The sequence below is a fragment of the Ranitomeya imitator genome, chromosome 1, assembly GCF_032444005.1.
Source record: "Ranitomeya imitator isolate aRanImi1 chromosome 1, aRanImi1.pri, whole genome shotgun sequence".
Classification (NCBI taxonomy): domain Eukaryota; kingdom Metazoa; phylum Chordata; class Amphibia; order Anura; family Dendrobatidae; genus Ranitomeya; species Ranitomeya imitator.
In genome coordinates, this window is record NC_091282.1 from 1,184,711,548 (window position 1) to 1,184,732,351 (window position 20,804).

The following is a 20,804-nucleotide window of genomic DNA, read 5'->3' on the forward strand; positions in this document are numbered from 1 at the left end:
GAGTCATGAAGAGATCGACTTGCATAAGTGATTACTCGCTCCTCTCCTTTCTGAGTATGGGACAGCACTGCTCTCAGTCTATGCAAACTTCCATCCGTATGTAGAATGAACATCTACCTATGTAAAGTCAGCATAGGTGCCTCCGTCAAGGCAAATTTCATGGCTTGAAATGCGTCCTCTTGTCGCTCGTCCTATTGTACAGCTCTGTTTCTAGCACTAGACTGTACCCCCTTCAATAGCTTCAGCAGGGGGTTTATGATGCGGGTAAAGTTCTTTATAAAACGTTTGAAATACCCCGTGAGTCCTAGGAAAGCCAGCACGTTTTTCACGTTTTTCAGGGTGGGCCAATATTGAACTGCAGCAATCTTTTCTCGAGATGGTCTCACTCCTTCGGCAGAGACGACGTGTCCCAGATACTTAATTTGAGTGCAAAACAGATGACACTTCTGAGGTTTCACTTTTAGACCATGTTGTAGTAGACGAATCAACACCTGTTCCAGTCTTCGGAGATGTTCTTCAAACAAGGGAGCAAAGACAATGATGTCATCCAGATAGATCAGAGTGGCCTCAAAGTTTAAATCCTCCAAACACGTCTCCATGAGTGACTGAAACGTACCTGGGGCATTGGCCAGGCCGAATGGCATCCGATAAAACTCGAATAATCCCATGGTGAGAAAGAAGGCTGTTTTGGCTCGGTCTTGGGCCGCCCTAATCAGCTGTTGGAAGACTCTCCTCTGTGGTGTATGGGTACTCCATTGTTTAAGGAACCTGTCTGGGGACTCATTAATAAGAAGATTTCTGAACTCTCTCAACACTCGCCTCTCCAGCTTTTAGCACCACTCCTTTTCGTCCTAAGTCTTTCCCACAGACTACTATATTCATCCAGACCACCCCTGCGACCGGGACGGGCAGTTGATTGGAGGCCGTGAGCTTGATCACTGGTCCCCTTTCAGACCGCATTGCTTCAGTAAAGTGCTAGCAGAAGTATACTTCGGGCTTTGTGGTCACCTGTGAGCCCGTATCGACCAGACAACGTACAGCTCAACCGTTCATCTCTGTCCAGATGAGGGGGCACATGGAAACAAGATTTGTGTGATTTCTAGTACTCCTTCTTAACGGTACAGACTCCTGGCGACATCCCCCAGACTCTGAATCCCCTAGTTTAACGGACGGCGCTGAAGAGACCTACTCCTTCAGGTGCACCACCGGGTGACATGTCCTACGTCTCCACAGTTATAATACGTGGGGGGGTCCTTCCCTGCAGTACATTCTCATCTCACGGCGGGGGGGGGCAGGCTCATGTTGATTTTCAGGTGGACTTGCAACTACTATGGGTGCTTTCTTTGAAACATCTACTGTATCTCCTTTTGCAATTCTTCAACCCATTGGGGTGCAGTAACCGTGGTTGCAGTTACCTCCCCACTCCGGACCTTCCCCACCGGAACTGTCACCTCCTGCTCTTGCTCGCAGAGCCTGTTTCTGCAGCACGTCCCATAGGCCCGTCACTAATTGGTCTCACAGCACTACGTCAATAGACCTTATGCATACGCCGTCTTTGCGAGCAATGGCAGTATGAAGTTCCTGCAGCACATTCATAAGCTGGGTCACCGTCTCCTTCTCTCTTTGAATTCGTCCGAACAGGCGCATACGTAAATCCCCTATGCCCATGGGGTCCCCCTGCGTCTTCTCAAGTATGAGGAAAACTTTATCCAGGGTATCTCTCGCCTGAGAGGGCCGAAGTATGACAGAGTCCCTTGCCTCCCCATCTAGTGCCATCATCGCCACCTCTGCTTCTAGGCCCGGAGTCATGGGATGCATCACCATCAACCCCCTTATGCGTTCAATCCAACTCCAGAGCATCATATTATTCCCAGTGAACTTCGGATGGTTATTTAACATGACCTACAGAGAGATATTGGATCTAGGGCCCCCTCCAACTGCTTGATCTGCCGCCTCTGCGCCATTGAACAACATCCTGACGACTATGCCAAATGTATAAATCGCAAGAACATGAGATGTTGTCATGGACAGGAGGCAGATCAAGAGTTAACAGGTTTATTAACAACACACCATGGACTTACACCTCATGGAAGAACCTGACACATGACATGAGCGCTTTCTTGCAGCACTATCTGCAACATTATGGCCGTATTGTTAGGATTAGAAATAGTGCTGACTACTGGGTTGCCGCTCTGTTAGAGCCACGGTACAAGAGTAAATTTTGCCAGATGCCTTTCCCCCTGGAAAGGGCCAAACGCATGCTGGAGTATTGAAACACGCTTGTAGACAATCTTAAGGCTGTGTGCACACGATGCAGATTTGGTGCAGAATTTTCTGCATAAAATCTGCACTAAATCTGCATCTCCTGGCAGAATCCGCAGGTGCGTTTTTTGTGCGTTTTTTATGCGTTTTTTGTGCAGATTTTACCAATGGATTTCTATTATGGAGGGGTGCAGAAACGGTGCAGAACTGCACAAAAGAAGTGACATGCACTTCTTTGAAATCTGCAGCGTTTCTACACAGATTTTTCTACACCATCTGCACAGCTTTTTTTTTCACATTGATTTACATTGTACTGTAAATCACAGTGCAGTTCTGCAGCGTTTCTGCTGCACAAAAATCTGCTGCAGTTCTGCACTAAATCTGCATCGTGTGCACATACCCTTAGAGTTGTTTTCCCCAATACAGCACAGAGGTGCACAGAATGCATTGTACTTATAGACATCCATCCCTGGGAAAGTCGAGTCATCAACGCAAAAACATTATCATAAGCAGTGTAAATGGCATTTCTATGAGTCGTTTCACACATTATTTAGACCAGCCCGTGCACCAGCAGAACAGAGTACAAGTCTGACATGTTGTGAATGACTGGAGAGGATGGTGCAGGAGTATCTCAAGCTGAATATTAATGTCATCAGGGGGAATTTGAATCCTATTGCATTATGGTCTTCAAAACTGGAAGAGTGACCTGAGATCACCTGTCATGCCTTATTATTATTAATTTATATAGCACCATTGATTCCATGGTGCTGTACATGAAAAGGGGTTACATACAAATTACAGATATCACTTACAGTAAACAACTAACAATCACAGACTGATACAGAGGGTTGAGGACCCTGCCCTTGCGGGCTTAAATTCTACAGGATGGTGGGGAAGGAGACAGTAGGTTGGGGGGGTTGCAGCAGCTCCGATGTTGGTGAGGCGGTAGCTTCGGTAGTGATGAGGAGGCAGTGGGGTCATTGCAGGCTGTAGGCTTTCCTAAAGAGATGGGTTTTCAGGTTCCATCTGAAGTATCTGAATGTGGTTGATAGTCGAACGTGTAGTGGCAAAGAATTCCAGAGGATGGGGGATATAAGGGAGAAGTCTTGGAGGCTGTTGGGTGAGGAGCGAATAAGTGTGGAGGAGAGAAGGAGGTCTTGGCAGGTCCGGAGATTACGTGAGGGAAGATATTGGGAGTTCAGAGATATATTGTGGAGACAGGTTATGGATGGCTTTGTAGGTCAGTATTAGTAATTTGAACTGGATACGCTGAGGGAATGGGAGCCAGTGAAGAGATTTGCAGAGTGGAGTAGCGGAGGAGTAGCGAGGAGAGAGATTAATTAGTTGGGCAGCATAGTTAAGGATGAACTGGAGAGGTGTGAGAGTGTTAGCATGGAGGCCACAGAAAAGGATGTTGCAGTAGTCGAGGTGGGAGATGATGAGGGCATGCAGAAGCATTTTAGTAGATTGAGGATTGAGGAAAGGATGGATTCTGAAAATATTTTTTAGCTGGAGGTGACAGGAGGTGGAAAGACCTTTGATGTGCGATTTGAAGGACAGGGCAGAGTCAAGGATTACTCAGAGGCAGCGGACTTCCGGTACAGGGGAAAGTGTGATGCCTTGGAGGTTTTGTCATGCCCGGCAGCCAGCGTTCTCTCAGAACTTGTTTTTTTTTTATCAATTAGTGTTTATTGAAGATTTCTCTCAGAACTTGTTGTGAGTGTGTCACATCTTCCTGGGAGATCTGGGGTTAAGCGGTCTTTACGTACTGTGAATCACAGATCTTCCATTTAGTATTCTGAAATTCCTTTCGGATCCCTTGCTGAAAAATATGGAGATTACTGGGACACTATACTCTGGAGTTATGAGACCAAGAAAAATATTTTAGGAACTTTATGGTGTCACAAAGGTGAGGTGTACAAAAGAAAAGACATGGTGCCTACAGTGAGACATGGTGGTGATGTCTTTATGTGGGGCTGCATGAGTGCTGCTGGTGTCGGGGGGCTACGGTACATGTCACTGATTGAATCATAAATTCAATGGTGTACTGAAAGAGAAGATGCCGTCATCACTCTGTGCCCTTGGTATATGTGCATTTTTCCAACATAACAATGATCCCAAATACATATCCATCTCAGGCCACTGCTGCTTTTCTGAAGAACAGGGTGAAAGTGATTCACTGGCCAAGAGTCTCCTCATCTGACCCAACCGAATACCTGTGGGTAGGGTTGAGCGACTTTTACTTTTTTAGGGTCGAGTCAGGTTTTGCGAAACCCGACTATCTCTAAAGTCGAGTCGAGTGAAATCGGCCGATTATGGCGTAAAGTCGGGGATCGACCGAAACACGAAACCCAATGCAAATTCAATGTTTTTTGTTTTTTTTCTCTCTCCTCTCTCCTCTCTCTCTCTCCTCCCCGCCCCCCCCCCCCCTCCGTCCCTGAACAGAAAAGCTGGTGTTACACATTTCAAATCGCTACAGCGCACAAGCGACAAGATGACGATAGGCGTCCACGCCCCTAAGACCTATGTCATCACTCTGCCCACGCTCCTTCATTGGCTGAAAAAATGGCGCCAAGCGCGTCATACGAAACGCGACTTTGGCGCGAAAGTCGCGTACCGCATGGCCGACCCCACACAGGGATCGGGTCGGATTTCATGAAACCCGACTTTGCCAAAAGTCGGCGACTTTTGAAAATGAACGATCCGTTTCGCACAACCCTACCTGTGGGGAATTCTGAAGAGAAACGTTGAGCCTGGTTTTCCATCCAGCATCCACGTGCTTAAAGGGGTCGTTCTTGAAGAATGGAAAATATATATGGTGCAATATGTCACCAACTTGTTCATTCCAAAGACTCGGTGCCGTCCTTACAAAATCATGGAGATCATACAAAATACAAGCTGTAGTCATTTTTGATGCGGAGTGTAGACATTTTCGCATCGAGTAATTTGAGTAAAGCTGAGATTTCGTGATGAAAGTTACATTATTAGCCTTAGGCTACTTTCACACTGGCGTTTTTTTTAATACGTCGCAATGCGTCGTTTAGGGGAAAAAACGCATCCTGCAAAGTTGTTTGCAGGATGCGTTTTTGCCCCATAGAGTTACATTACCGACGCATTGCGACGTATTGACACACGTCGCAACCGTCTTGCGACGGTTGCGCCGTGTTGTGGCGGACCGCCGGGAGCAAAAAACGTTAAATGTAACGTTTTTTGCAGCCGACGGACCTCTTTTTCCGACCGCGCATGCGCGGCCGGGACTCCGCCCCCACCTCCCCGCACCTCACAATGGGGCAGCGGATGCGCCGGAGAAATGCATCCGCTGCCTCCGTTGTGCGGCGCAACAAACGCTAGTGTTAAAGTAGCCTTACTTTCATCTTATGGATTACAAAATCGTATGACACTCAGTCACAAATTGTTGAGAAGTGTTCTAGGTTATCAGCACAAGGCTAGAGAGAGGTGCGTGTGATTTGTGTCCTAGTTTGTAGGACTGGTCGCTGTACTAAAGGCTTGGCAAAGTCTGAGGTACAGTGATTTTCTGGCAGCATCTTCACAGCGCCACCTGGCGCTCACAATGCCTATTACACACTCCTTGCGCACGCATCCTGGTCTGTGTAGTTTCCTGCTCTGACGTTTCAGAACGCAAACCTCACTAGTTGTGGAGCGAGAGGACTACACTTCCCATGATGCCTCTGTGCTTTCTTGCCTGCGCTATAGCTGTCCCAGAACCATTTATCAGCTCGGTGCTGAAGATAAGGAGGAGGGGACAGTGGAGGAGAGGAGTGCAGGACGGGGAGCATCTGCCTCTGCTCTCATTGCTCGCACTGCGCTGGGGATTGCAGGCTGGAATAGAGGAGGGGTGGTCAGTCACCTTCATGCATGTGGCTGGGATGTAACAGGTGAAGGCTAGCCTGGAGGAGGCTCAGCAGAAGGCTAGCCTGGAGCTACAGATCTCCTGCTGCTGGATGGAAGCCCAGGGCTAGCACCTCAGCATGAGTGCAGGTGAGTGCTGCCCCCAGCCTACCTCTATCTACCCATATAGTGGGCATCTAGCACTGGGCACAGTCTGCATGATCACCTGTGGTAATCCATAGGGGGAGGGGGTCCAGCTGGCCATAAATCATGCCCAGTGCCCAGCATATGGCTTGTGCATGCATATATACAGTGATAAGGCAATATATATATATAGTGTGGCATCTATGATGACAAGCCAGTGCCCACCTGAGTACCTTCATCTCTGTAAGAACGCTGCTTTATTACGTGGCACGGAACGATTTAGTAGCTGGTGATTTGATCGGCATTAATTCTGGCGGTGAAGGGGTTAATGTACCATGTGGCGGGTAAACGCCTTGCAAAAGGAGGCCGGGATGCTCCTGTCAATCAATGGCTAGCTGGTCCTGGAGAGCAAGAGAATGGATTTCTGCTCCTGCGCCTTTACCCAGTGAGCCGGGCTCATCCTCCTCATCCCCTTGTATTGGGCAGGGATAAAACACATTATTTATAAGCACGGTGATACATAGTGGCAGCTGATCTGCATAAAGGACAAGAGTCAGGTGGAAGGGCATGACCGCTCCGCTCCAGTATTGTTCCTCTGCCTTGGCCCACTTTATACAGCACCACCCATTGCAGAACAGAGGAAATCCAATCATCCGGCCAATGCATTTTTGCCCTACATATAGATAAATGTGTGTCCTTCATTACAGCGCTCACCCAGCGGAGCATATATTGTATACGGTGGGATATATCCTCCGTGTCGGGCTGCGTTCCCAACACGATATTTTGGTGCGGTTTTGATGTTTCAGATTTCCTGCCCCATTTGTGCACCCATTATGTAAAATACAGCGGAATTACTCACCAAAAATTCACCTAGCTCGACAATTATTGCCTCTCAGGAATATGGCTAAGTTGGTGTAACATTCGCCATATTAGTTTATAAAGATTCCATATTGCCAATTCCGTTTTTGGAAGATCGGTTCCTATGAATGTAGGATTCCAACCAATAGGTTCATAATTGAATTTGGACTCTCCGGGTTCACACCAGCGTGTAAAATAACATTCAATTTCATCCAGAAAAGTGGGACGATTTTTTTCTCCCTTGATAATGTCTGTAAAGCCCCGCAGAATATGTTGGCGCTATATAAGCAAACATAATAAATACATTAGTATTGGATTTGGTTATGTGTCATTTTTCGAATGGAGGAATAAGGATGAATTCACATGTAGCTTCTTTGATCCATTTTTTTCCTGCATTAAAAATGCAGGTTTGGCCAGAAAACAGCGGAGGGAATTGCTGGAGTTTTTGATGCCTTACGTTCTGCATGATGCACTTTTTCTTCTATTCTAAAAAGGATACAAAATGGAACCAAGAAATATCTCAGAATAAACTATGGGGTCTTTCTGTTTCTGTTGGCATCAATTAGGCAGCAGATCTTGGGAACGATTAATGGCATGTGCATAAGGAATAGTGACTGTAGGCCGACAGTTTTCACCCAGCGTTCCCAGACTATTACAGAAATCTGTCATTCCCAAAATACAAATTCAGCTGCTTAAACATTTATATAGGGCACATAGTATCTAAAAAAAAATCGTACCAGTAATGCACATTTTAATGCTGGTACAATCTATGGGCACAGTCTACAGTTCCAGTTTTAAAGGCTAACAAACTGGACAATTGCCTAGGACCGCCCTTAGATAGGGAACCCCACTAAAGACTGCACTTATGTAGTAAACTTTTGAGTGATATGTGGGCACTGTATTGTCGTGTTATTTTGTCCTGAATGTTAATGCTGTATGGGCATTGTACGGCACTTCTTGGGTATAAAAATTTAGGTAAATGCGCAGATGTATATACTCGAGTTTAAGCCGACCCGAATATAAGCCGAGGCACCTAATTTTAGCACAAAAAACTGTGAAAACGTATTGATTCGAGTATAACCTGGTATGCATGGCCCCTCATCCCTACCCTTTTATACATGGCCCCCGTATTCCTTTCCTGGTGTGCATGGCTCCCTCTTTCCTATCCTGGTATGCATGGCCTCCTCATCCGTATCCTGGTATGCATGGCCCCCTCATCCCTATCCTGGTATGCATGGCCCCCTCATCCCTATCCTGATATGCATGGCTCCCTCATCCCTATCCTTTTATACATGGCTCCTTCATCCCTATCCTTTTAAACATGGCCCCCCCGTATCCCTTTCCTGGTATGCATGGCTCCCTCTTCCCTATCCTGGTAGGAATGGTCCTCATCAGAAAAACATTTTACAAATAAACCATCCTACTTACCTTCCCTGTGCTCCCTCGCAGTGATGCCAGCAGCTGATTTATGCTTGTAAGCAGTGCATAGCATGGACGTTATGCGCTGCTTACATGCAGATCACAGCTGTCAGAATATTCACTGCTCTCCACGCCGGGACTATGTGCATGATGAGCAGTGAATATTCTTTGCTCTTTAATAGCGGGCACAGTAACCTTGGCCGCTGGCTTGCTGCAGCGGCCAGGCGATCATGTGTGACCCCTACTAAAGTGAATTAATATTCACTGCTCTCCACGCCTATGGTAGTGGAGAGCAGTGAATATTTATTCCCTAAGTAGCGGGCTCAGATGATCGCCTGGTGCTGCAGGAAGTTGGTGGTTGCTGCTACTATGCCCGCTATTAAAGAGAAATTAATATGCACTGATAGCGCAGTGAATATTCATTTCTCTTTAGCAGTGGGTAAAGGTGTTAGCTTTAGCTGTCAGCTCCTGCCTCCTGTGACTCGCCGCTCCCCCTTCTCCTTGTGGACCCTGACTCGAGAATTAGTCGAGGCGGGCTTTTTCAACATAAAAAATGTGCTGAAAAACTTGGCTTATACTCGAGCATATACGGTATCTGTGTTATATAGTTATTAAGGTTGAATGAAGACTATAAGTCCATCTAGTTCAACCCATAGCCTAACCTAACATGCCCTAACATGTTGATCCAGAGGAAGGCAAAAAAAACCCATGTGGCAAAGAGTAAGCTCCACATTGGGGAAAAAAATTCCTTCCCGACTTATGAATGCCAATTTTAAATAATGAGTAAAAGTGGAAAAATTTTGAGCAGAGAGTCTTACTTTACTTTTTGACCAGGTCCTCATTTTTTGTAAATTTGGCGCTAGAAGTTTAACAACTCTCTCTTTAGTCCCAGAATCCACTCTCCAAATACCAGCACATCTGAAGAATGAGGTCCTTGATCTGACGCTGGTGGTGGAGAGGAGGTCAGAATTTCCATTCCCACCTCTCCACGGAAAGCATCACGAGACAGGACTCCATTCTTGAGTATGATCCATTGGTGGGACCTACATCTGCTATACATTGATGGCATGTTCTGTGGAAATGCCAGAAATGTTTGCGATGGGAATTTGCCTGATTGACAGCTCTCATGACCATCAGTCAGCCGCACCCCCGTACACGTTAGACAGTCAGCCATCGATATTAGTGAGGTGACATAGTCTAACATGTATGGCCAGTTTAAGTGAAGATTTTCTTTGCTGGAACTGGAAAATGTTATGGATTTACATTCATAAAATCCAAATGTAAAATCAGCAACAAACATGCGATATGCAAACCCAGCCAAATGCTACGTTCCCACTATTAACTTTTGGACAGTCTTTGAGGTTGCAGATTTTCTACACCATTTCTGCACCTATTAGGTAAATTATATTACTTGCGTTCTTTAATCACATTATTTTACACGCGTTTTTGATTCTGCGGCTTTTTGCTTCTTGTTCGTGTGTCTTGTTTTAAATAAAGCTTCTTTGATTTTCATGCTTCCTGGTATTTGGCTTTGACAAAACTTTATTGATACAATCACATATGGATTATATGTGTTTTTAGCGCACATTTATCATTATTATTTGTGTTAGTCACAATTATTACAAAGCTTGACGGATGACAAGTTTCACCTATTTCGCATTGTATTAAGCACCCTGCTAGTCCTGAGTGCTTACACCTCTTACAGCCACCAGCGAAGAAGTAACTACAGGGGCTTCTCCCTAAATTAGAATATCATTAAAAAGTTCATTTATTTCAGTTCTTCAATATAAAAAGTGAAACTCATATATTCTATAGAGCCATTACAGACAGAGTGATCTATTTCACGTGTTTATTTCTGTTAATGTTGATGATTATGGCTTACAGCCAATGAAAACCCAAAAGTCATTATCTCAGTAAATTAGAATACTTTATAACACCAGCTTGAAAAATGATTTTAACATCTGAAATGTTGGCCTAATGAAATGTATGTTCAGCAAATGCCCTCAATACTTGGTCGCGGCTCCTTTTGCATCAATTACTGCATCAGTGCGGCGTGACATGGAGGCGATCAGCCTGTGGCGCTGCTGAGGGGCTATGGAAGCCCAGGTTGGAGAATGCCGAAGACTCTCGGTTATAACACGAGCATGCTCAGATAACACCTTATCCGAGCACGTTCGCTCATCACTACTAAAGATCCATTCAAACCCCAATGATGTGTCAGGCTTTATTTTGCCCTCTAGGATAGAACGGCCAGTGCTTGTTTTACCCTTTATCTCCTTTTCATGACTTTTTGTCCGACTTGTTCTTGCCAGCAGATAGAAAAAACAATGGGACTCTTGTAGATTGGAGATAGAATTTTGCCCTAGTGAGATTGAACAAAGACTTGTCATATATGCTTGGCATCTGTAAATTGGGCTGGATTTTCACACTTGGACTCTAGATGACCGCTCCTATTCACTGGCGTATGTGCACTAATTAGATCAGTGGAGTTAAATGATTCCATCATGTGAGCCGTAAAGCCGGCAGACATCACACAGGGAGCACATGCACAATTAGATGTGTCTGCTCCTTTGCTGCAAACACTGGGGGTATTCATCGTCACATATGTCTCCTAATGGGGCAGCGTGCTCCCACCACTTGTCTCTATCGCAATATGTAAGTACAGTCTGTGGTGTGACTTCTTGCGTGACAAGCTCAGTGCATTGCAAGCCTTAAAAGTGCCATCAGCAGAGCACAGGTGCCATTTGTGATCATTTGTATTCTACAAATGCAACAAAAATCTAAGAATTTGTCCTTATTCTGTTAAAAGAATACATGTTGTCAGGGTTTAACCAGTCCTGTAGAAATAATGTAGGTGATACAATGGTTAATCTGCTTATCTGCGCCATTTCCCGCTGGGGCTTAGTTGAGGTTTCTGGAACAGAAGGGAGAGACTGGCATAACAATCTATGTGTTCTACTGCAGAAAGGTAGAGGGGGGAGGCTCCTGCTGCAGCCAGGTGTCCTAAAGTACAACAATGAGGTGGAGGACAGAGGACATGACGGATCTCCTGAGACCCACGTGAAAGATCTCTTTTATATTTTTCTTAGTTATAATTTAAGATTGGATAAAATAGATAAAAAAACAGGTGATTAAGATTTAAAGAGAACTTATCTGCTGATTTATGCTGCCAGAACCATGGGGCAGCATGAATCAGAGACCGACAGAATGATCTCAGTAAGGTATTTTGCATTCTGAAATTGTCATGTGTTTCTGAGAAAATAAACTTAGAGATTTCTGCCTCTGGTGCAGGCAGCATAAATCAGTTAACAGGTTTTCTTTCATTCCCCTCGCTCATATATAGTCTTGTGATATTTAATCATAAATGTCACTGTAGGCTGATCAGACTTTTAATTCTAAGGTCATTACTTACTATGGATCTGTTAGGCTCACCGGGTGAGGTGGATTCACCAAGTCCAAGGTCCAGGATACGGGCGTCATTATAGCATACAGGTGATACACGCAGTATACAGATAGCTGGGATACTGGACATTGTAGGCAGACAGGGGATGTTAAGGAGACAACAGACAGGCAGCTGGAATACTGGAGACCACAACCAGGCAGGAGACATCCAGGAGACCACAGACAGGCAGCTGGGAAGCTGGAGACTGCAGGCAAGAGACCACCGACAGGCAGCTGGGAAGCTGGAGACCGCAGCCAGGCAAGAGATATCCCGGAGAGCACTGACAGACAGTTGGGATGCTGGAGACCGCAGCCAGGCAGGAGACATCCGGGAGAGCACTGACAAGCAGCTGGGATGCTTAAAATCGCAGGCAGGCAAGAGATGTTCAGGAGACCACAGACAGGCATCTGGATGCTGGAGACAACATGAAGGTGGGAGACGTCCTGGAGACTGCAAATAGGTAACAGAGCAGGTCAAATACTTCGAGCAACTCAGAGCTTTAGGAGCACTGAAGTCTTAATACCAAGACACAGGTTTGTGTTTTGGTGAACCTTTTAAAGACCCAGGCAGGTGTTCACATGGGATCAAGCTGGACCACCTGCAAAGCTTGATGTTGAGCACAACAGAGACTAGCAGACCGGTTTGAGGGAAGCAAAGCATGGATCCAGGACAGGTGCATTACAGGTTCTCTCATGAAGACTGTATACATTCAGTATATGTCATGGCTTGGTTTAGGGATTCAATCCACTGACCTGTTGCTGTGTGCTCGGGTCCCCTGTTTGATGAGTGATTGCCTTTTCTTGCCAGTCCAAATGATGATGATTCCAATTGCCTTTGTTTCCCCTTTATGGTTTTCTCCTCTCCAGGTGTTTTCCATTTTCCTGTTTTGGTCTTCCTTATCACATTCTGGGTTTGGTTTTATATGGTCACCCTTCACTGCACTTCCTTGCTGGCTATACCTCTAGGTGGACTTGGGTTTATGTGCGCCAGCCTTTCAGCTATGGGGTCTACTTTGCATGGTAAACACCAGTTGAATTTCTGCAGTGAGTATGTTTGTTTTCCTTCCTAATTCCTCTTCCTTTCGCCTCTTTAATTTTCTAGGAGGTTATACTTGTTCCGTTGAATTTTCGCTCTCCTTTTCCCTCTCTACCCATATGAATGTGTTTTAATTTTCTCACCCTGGGTTTTGTATCTTCCTGCACACTTTTTCTTCTCCTATTGAAGAACAGTGTGTTGCGACCTCCCCTCTGGCTCTTCATAAGGTACAGGAAATCCCTCGGTGGCCTTTTAGGGAGCCAGGTCTGAGTGGTGTTGAGTTGTGCGGCTTGGGTCCTTGTAGTCTGTACAGGGACCATTTGGGTCTAGTAGGTCTTCCCTTTTACCATAACTCATGAGTGAGTGTGTGTTACGTTCATAGCAGTATATTGTATGATTAAATATTTATATACCGGTACATGGAATTCACATGACGGTGCATATTAAACGTTGTTAGAAGGTGACGCCGGTTGTAATTGGGAAGAAGAACTTGTCATTTCACTGAATTATTAAATGTGCGAATTGCTGTCATTGTCCTCATCTACTCTGCGAAGTACAGCGTGGATCAGTGCATACATTAGCACCGATCTGTGAGAATCCTGCTGCTGTCACTTTTGCAGAAAAATGGGAAGAACCAAAGGTCTGGGAGCATGCTGTACAGTGACAGAAGTTTAGTTGTCATGATTTCAATAGCTGGAGGGGTAAATATTTCAAGAACCAGATGATTCCTGGGCCGAGAACTGAGACAGCAGCATATTATTTAGTGATATGCCACTATCAAGAGGATATTAAGAGCAATACTGACCTTGCAAAAATGAATAAAAAAAGATATCATTAATTTGGATAGCAATGTAATAATTATTTACAAAACTAAATGTAGAAGTTTCTTTGATCATTGCCAGTTCCACCACAGGAGATAGAAGTTTTCTATTAGTTGAGGTGGACCCATTACTATGGACCCTATGATTAGAGAATTTTGACCATGATGACAGTCTGTGATCACAAAGGGTTATATAGATGTGAAGCTCACGAAGGAATTTGGTTATTTTAATCATTGAGGAACAATAATGTGCAAATGGGAAGGGCTTTATGAAAACAGAGCTAACGGGTCTGATCTCAGTTGTTGTTGCTTTTTGCTCCTTAAGAATATTTGGCCTCTGCAATCATTTTTTGTCTTGGTTTTATGTAGAGTATGTAGAGGAGAGAAGGAACTTACTGATACTGGAACACCACACATAGCACATAGTGGAGAAAAATGGCGCAAAGTAATGTCATTTTTTAATTTATGCTCCTGTTGCAGTTTCACTGGAGGATGGGTCCACCACAAGTGTGGGGCACAGCGGGACCGTAGATGTCTCAAAGTTTTTTTTTATAGGTTGTTCACCTTCTAGTATGGAATGTGATTTTTCTTTTTAGGCGAATATGGGTGGGGGCCTGGGGCCACCATGAGCTGGAACATATCAGAACCACAGATGTCTCATAGTATTCTTATAGATTTTATATGGTTGTTCACTTTCTAGGATAACTGATTTTTGAGATTTTTCTTACTTTTTCTTACGTTTTATGTTCATGTTTCAGCATTTGTGGAGAGGTGGTGGGCCGCAGGATGGGGCAGGATCAGAGATACACCACAGTTTTCTTCTATAGGTCAATGTCCTTATACATGAGAAAGTTGTCCTAAAGGGCTTAAAGACTTTATTAGTCCTGATTAAAAAATGTTGAAGATGTGAAAGAATTCCCTGTACATTGTGATTCCAAGAGGTTAAAGCAGAACATCACCTTATTTTTGTTTCACACATCTGGTCCCATCAAGACGAAGTTCTGTGCACCTGCGGGTTCGGTCGGTGAGCTGTCTGTGGTTTCTAACTACGTTTTTTCTATTTTATTAATGGCTTTATACCTTAATACAGTGGTATCTATCATGTAAGTTAGAGACTACTATCACAGGACAGCTATACAGCCTAAACTGTTCTGGTGTAAAGGGGTTTTAAGACTAGAAACATGTGACACTTGTCCGGTCAAAAGTTTCACGTAGGTCCGACCCCTTGGACTTCCATAGATCACTGGAATGAAAGACCACAATTTCACTCCAGTTGTGTGATCAAGAAAAGATGGAAAAGCTTTCCACCACTAACTCATATTTTTTTCCTGAAAAATCATAATAAAGTTGATTGATATTGAGGTAGTTAGGGTGTTTGATCCAGGGAACATACGGGAGTGCGGAATTTGCCCTCTTGAGTCTACTAACTTTTTTCAATGATTTGATTTACATTTTTTAGCATCAGCCTAGAACAAGAATCTGTACGAGTGAGTAAGATGTACACTGAAAATTGGGGAAAGTTTATTTTCTAGATCCTAAATCTATTATAGCAACAAAATGTAGACCCAGATGCATTGTGGTTGGGAACCAGATATAAACGTTTGGTAATGTTCGGTAAATTGTCTATCTGCCTTCGTCAATACTTTGCTTTCAGAGATCAATATCTTGTATAATTTTACTGTTGTTGAGGATTATTGTTTTGGTCTAAATTACAATCTGTACATAGTCAATTAGTTGGAGATCGAAAATTTATTTACAAAAGTTCAAGTTTTTAATAGCTGACATGACATCTAGGAACTGAAAAGATGGTATTGATGTTCTCATTTTCATGCCAGAGAACCAAAAAAAGAAAAACGAGCAAAAGAGTAGGACAGGTTGTAGGCAAGCTTTTCCAGTAATACTGAGTATATCAGGATAACTTTCCTGAACCTATATTATGTTCAGCAATTTTCATGCCCTGACTGGACAGTTATTCAGCCTCCACAAAGTTTGTACCATAAAAAAAGACCTAGTCTCCTTTCCCTTGTGGCTCCTCATCCACCCTGCTGCTTCTAAAAGGAATGGGGCGCACCTAATCTAGTGACAATTACTGTCAAGACCTACCCAACAATTGTTTAAGCATGTAGGACCTAAAGGACCCCTTACACATTAGACTAAAGTTGACCGAACCTGCTGATAACGGTGGAATCGGCCAACAGTCTAACATCTACGAGGGCCTCCTGACTCTCTCCCAACAGATGATGTCAGGAAGAGAAGGATTCAGCTGTTGGAATTTCAATGTCCGATAATCCTTTGTAGTCTCTGGAGGACCTACACATCCAGCCTATACTGTTATGACCTGGTGGTCAGGACAATAATGGACCTGGTGGTTAAGAGCACACGGAATGACCTGATAGTTACTGATAATATAGGACGAGCTCTGAGACGTGGGAACTCTGCTGACCGCAATCCCTAAACCTATCACACACACTAGAAATAGCCGTGGAGCGCTCCTGACGCTCCCTAGGCGCCTCGTCACAGCCTAAGGAACTAGCTAGCCCTAAAGATAGAAAAATAAAGCCTACCTTGCCTCAGAGAAATTCCCCAAAGGAAAAGGCAGCCCCCCACATATAATGACTGTGAGTAAAGATGAAAATTACAAACACAGAGATGAAATAGATTGAGCAAAGTGAGGCCCGACTTACTGAACAGACAGAGGATAGGAAAGGTAGCTTTGCGGTCAGCACAAAAAACTACAAAAAGACCACGCAGAGGGCGCAAAAAGACCCTCCGCACCAACTCACGGTGCGGAGGCGCTCCCTCTGCGTCCCAGAGCTTCCAGCAAGCAAGACAACAATCAAAATAGCAAGCTGGACAGAAAAATAGCAAACCAGAGAAAAACAAGCAGGAACTTAGCTTCTGCTGGGAAGACAGGTCACAAGAACGATCCAGGAGTGAACTAGACCAATACTGGAACCTTGACAGGTGGCATGGAGCAATGATCTAGATGGAGTTAAATAGAGCAGCCAGCTAACGAATTAACCTCGTCACCTGTGGAAGGAACCTCAGAAGCCGCAGCCCCACTCACCACACTAGAGGAAGCCCATGGACAGAACCAGCCGAAGTACCATTCATGACCACAGGAGGGAGCTTGACAACAGAATTCACAACACTATACACAGACAGCCCATTGATTTTAATAGACTCTGTGTAATTCCTTATATGTCCTGTGGAGGTGCTGCAGGGAAGTTGAACACTTTCTCTTCATTATTAATCAACATCTCAATCTCTGATCATATCATCATTATGATAAAAGGGTATGCCCAAGGTAGACAATCCTTTTAGGAATTTTTTTCCCTATCCTGATTTCTATAGTTCCTGCAAAATGTGCCTACACAACAGTTTAACTAAGCCAGACATAGCAACATTTGACATTTTCATCTCAGTTTATTTATTTTCACTTTCATTCACATTATCAATTCGGAATGATGTTAGAATACTTTCAGCGATGCAGGAAATATCTAAATTACAGTAATTTGTTCTTTTCAACTTTCGGTTCTTTTTAATGTGACTTATTTTATTTGTAATTTAACATTTACCCAGAACAGCAAATCAAACGGATTCAGCAATGTTTTTCTTGTTAAAAGCCTGGAGGATGATTTATTATTACCTGTGCACCATACGTGCCAATTTGTAAGCCATTGTAGCAGGCCTCATGTTCCTTATTTAATTTTATAACGAGTCTTCATCACAATTTGTACAAATCTGCAGTCGTGTTCTTTTCAGGCACATTTGCATGTAAAGGGGTTATGTCATGTTCTTAAATGGATAAAATTGCAAAGTGCATGGGAAAAGAAGCAAGTTTGCAATTGACCTCTTATTAAAAATCTTCTCCGTTCCAAAAAATGGAGGAAATTTTAATGTGATCTCCTCGCTGCCTGGGTTATTGGCCACCGCTATAGTTTAACACCGGTGGCCGGTACACAGCGCTTACAAGCTCTTTGCTTTAGACTAGAGCATCGGAGAATGCACGGTTCGGATCTCCTGGCCTACAGGAAACAAGGAGTCAGAGAAGCGGTACGCTCCACAAAAAAAGTAGACAACCTCTTTAAAGGAAAAACATGGCCTCAGTGCCATAGTTTCCTAGATATTTATCCCAGAATACAAGCACTGTCATGCCCAATGTCAGGGCCTTACCTAGTCCAGTGGTACGAACACGATTAGTTTTCAATGTAAAGCATGTTCCTTTTTGTACGTATTTTCACAGCAAATTTCACCTTATCTAGTGCAATAATGGTGTGGGGTGAAACCTGTAGCCAAATCCGTAATCAAAATCCCATGAAGATCTCTATTGTAGGTTCTTCAGGGGGTCTGTATTGAAATCAGCAGAAACAGTGGCGTAACTTGAAGTTTACGGACTTCAATGCAAAATCTCCAACAGGGACCTCAACAATCATCTGAAGGCCCAACGACATGTTCTGGCTAATTTTACAGTGACGTCTAATTCATAATGTAGAAAAGTAATGCCTGTATTAAAGATGAATATATAACTCCCTGAACTCTGCAGCGTGATTCCCGTAAGTGCTACCGTCTAGTTGAAAAGTATTGACCATGAATCTAATGGATGCTCCTTTTCTTTAAGTTAATTTTACAGTTCAGTCTGTTCACTTCTCTTCCGCCTACGTAATGTAACCATTAACTTTGATGGTGCTGTATAGATATGTAATGTAGTGTGAAAAAGGTCTCCTCTAGAGATATTAGATCGGTAGACATTGATATTTCATCTATTGCTACATTGGAGGACTTGGTGTCCTTGCCCACCAGAGCAATAAGATCAAATAGGTTATGTGTGAATCATCCCATGAGAGATAGACCCTTTGGATAAGTGGTTCCAAAATCGTCTCTAGATGGGCTTGTCTTCTCATGGACATTTGAGGCCCATTATTGTGTAAGATCCTGGGTGAGTTTGGCCTAGATGTTTATGAACCCAAGACATCTAATGATGCCATAGATATACCAGTCCTTCTGAAGGCAGTCAGACCCATTAACGTGGATGAAATGAGGGTGAGAAAAGATGAATGGACTAAATAAATCCAACAATTTTCTGTTCTTGAGATCAGAAAAATCAGGCAGTCCTCGTTGAAAGTGGTGGGATGCACAAATGACAGTGTAATGTCTGTTGGCGGTCTAAGTGGTCTCTGACCTCAATTACTTGTAATATTATATATATAATGCAAAATAGGTTTTAGTATGTCATTATGTATGGAAAATGTAGTAAGTGAAAGCAATGGATGGACTCGTAAAGTGCAACCGCACTGCTTCTGTATTAATTAAGAACATGACTAGAACCTAATGCTACGAATAACATCAATTATATATATATTATCTGTTGATTAGAAATGCAGTTTTATGTATAAATGCCAAGTCTTCGGCTTTTCATTTTGCAGCCAATATTTTTTCTATGAAAACATTCTACACTTTCCATCTCTGTAAATTTACAACAAAGGTAAAGACCATATGGAGAGCTCTAAAAGCACAACGAATCCAAGGGTACCACTAGAAAAAACCTAAATGGCATTTAGTTTTGGTTTGTCATGGAATGCTATGCAGGAAAAAAAATCTCTTCCCTTAGAAAAACATGACGGTGTAGCAAGAATTAGAATTAGAATTGAACTAATGATGTCAGAACCCCACACCCTCCTTACACATTTGATGTTGATGTTGGCCATATGCTCGTTTTGCTGGCTGCTTTCTCGCCTAACTCTCTAATATTTAGGTGTGTTCGAATCAGGGGAGCATTCTTGTGTTCTTTTACTGCTAGACTTCTCTAATGACGGCTTATCTCCCAGGGAACAATAGGATCGGCCTTCGGAAATCCAACATCATCTGTATATATCTGAGATATTTGGAAGTCCCCTATACCATTAGATTGTCAGCCAATTTCACCAATCTCTGAGGGTTCGAATTACTTTAGTTATCCTCTCGATAGACGAGTATGAGAGCATGGATATGCAATCAGAAATGACTCAAGAACTTCCTACCAACCAGGGTGGCAATGTAAAGATTTGTAGTTATCTGATTGACAGACGGACAAATTATTCAAGACAAACAAGCAGAAATGTTGGGTTACTCTGATAGTTCAGGTAGAATTCAAAAAAATTGCACCTACTAATGTAGGAACAGAAATATCCTGTTACTTGTACTTATTAAAACAATTACAAGGCACCCATAGGATTCAGTAGGCATCCATTGTGATTCAAGAGCTTGAATCTAGGGTTAAAGCATTATCACTGTTTGCTAATGCAATGGAAAAGCCAAATCCCTAAATAAAGTCTTCTACTGGAGTTTTCTCACTGTTCAGTCCAGCATCAATATCATGTTTGAAAGTGGCTTCCGACCAGTTAAGGGTTGGGGACTTCTGTATTACACAGTACATTTCCAGCTTAAGTTAACGAGGACCCTAACCACTGGAACCAGTTTCAAGGTAATCAGTCACCATGAAAAATGTCCATGACTACGGTCTACAAATCTTATCTAGCTGAGAAAAAACAGATTTTAGTGAAGTAATTATTATCTCTAAGCTGACTGTCACTCACCCTGTAGTAACCCAATAAATGTCCATGTCCTTAATGACAATGAGGCATCTGGGAGTCAGTCTCACTTTATTTGTCTATGGGTATACGTTATAATGCAGAACATGGACACTGTGCTGTGGTCCGAGGAGAGCCTGGAGGGGCATAACTAGGTGTGGAGAATGTCACGAGTGTGTCAGGTTGGCAGACAGTCATCCTGGGTCCGGGCTGTAGAAAGTCATTGCGATTAGCTCTACAAGCACCTTCTTGATTTTTGTATCTCTGTTATGGAGTGATATCCTTCTTACTCTAGGACCCAAAACTTACCCCCGTCTTCTGATGCTAAATAACACAGCCTTGCTGAAGATTTAAATACATTCAGTCTCTGCAGCAGGGTGCTGATGTTAGCTCAATTTCCTTCTGT

General features: G+C 43.6%; 1 protein-coding gene across 1 annotated transcript in view; it reads left to right on the forward strand.

Moving 5' to 3' along the window:
- The first annotated feature begins 6,037 nt into the window (after positions 1 to 6,037).
- The window catches only part of ABLIM2 (actin binding LIM protein family member 2), a 288,154-nt gene continuing 273,387 nt past the window's right edge, over positions 6,038 to 20,804 (forward strand). Inside the window, exon 1 of the mRNA XM_069744770.1 lies at positions 6,038 to 6,261. Coding sequence (XP_069600871.1) covers positions 6,252 to 6,261 — 10 coding nt within the window. The 5' untranslated portion in view covers positions 6,038 to 6,251. The remainder of the gene's footprint in view (positions 6,262 to 20,804) is intronic.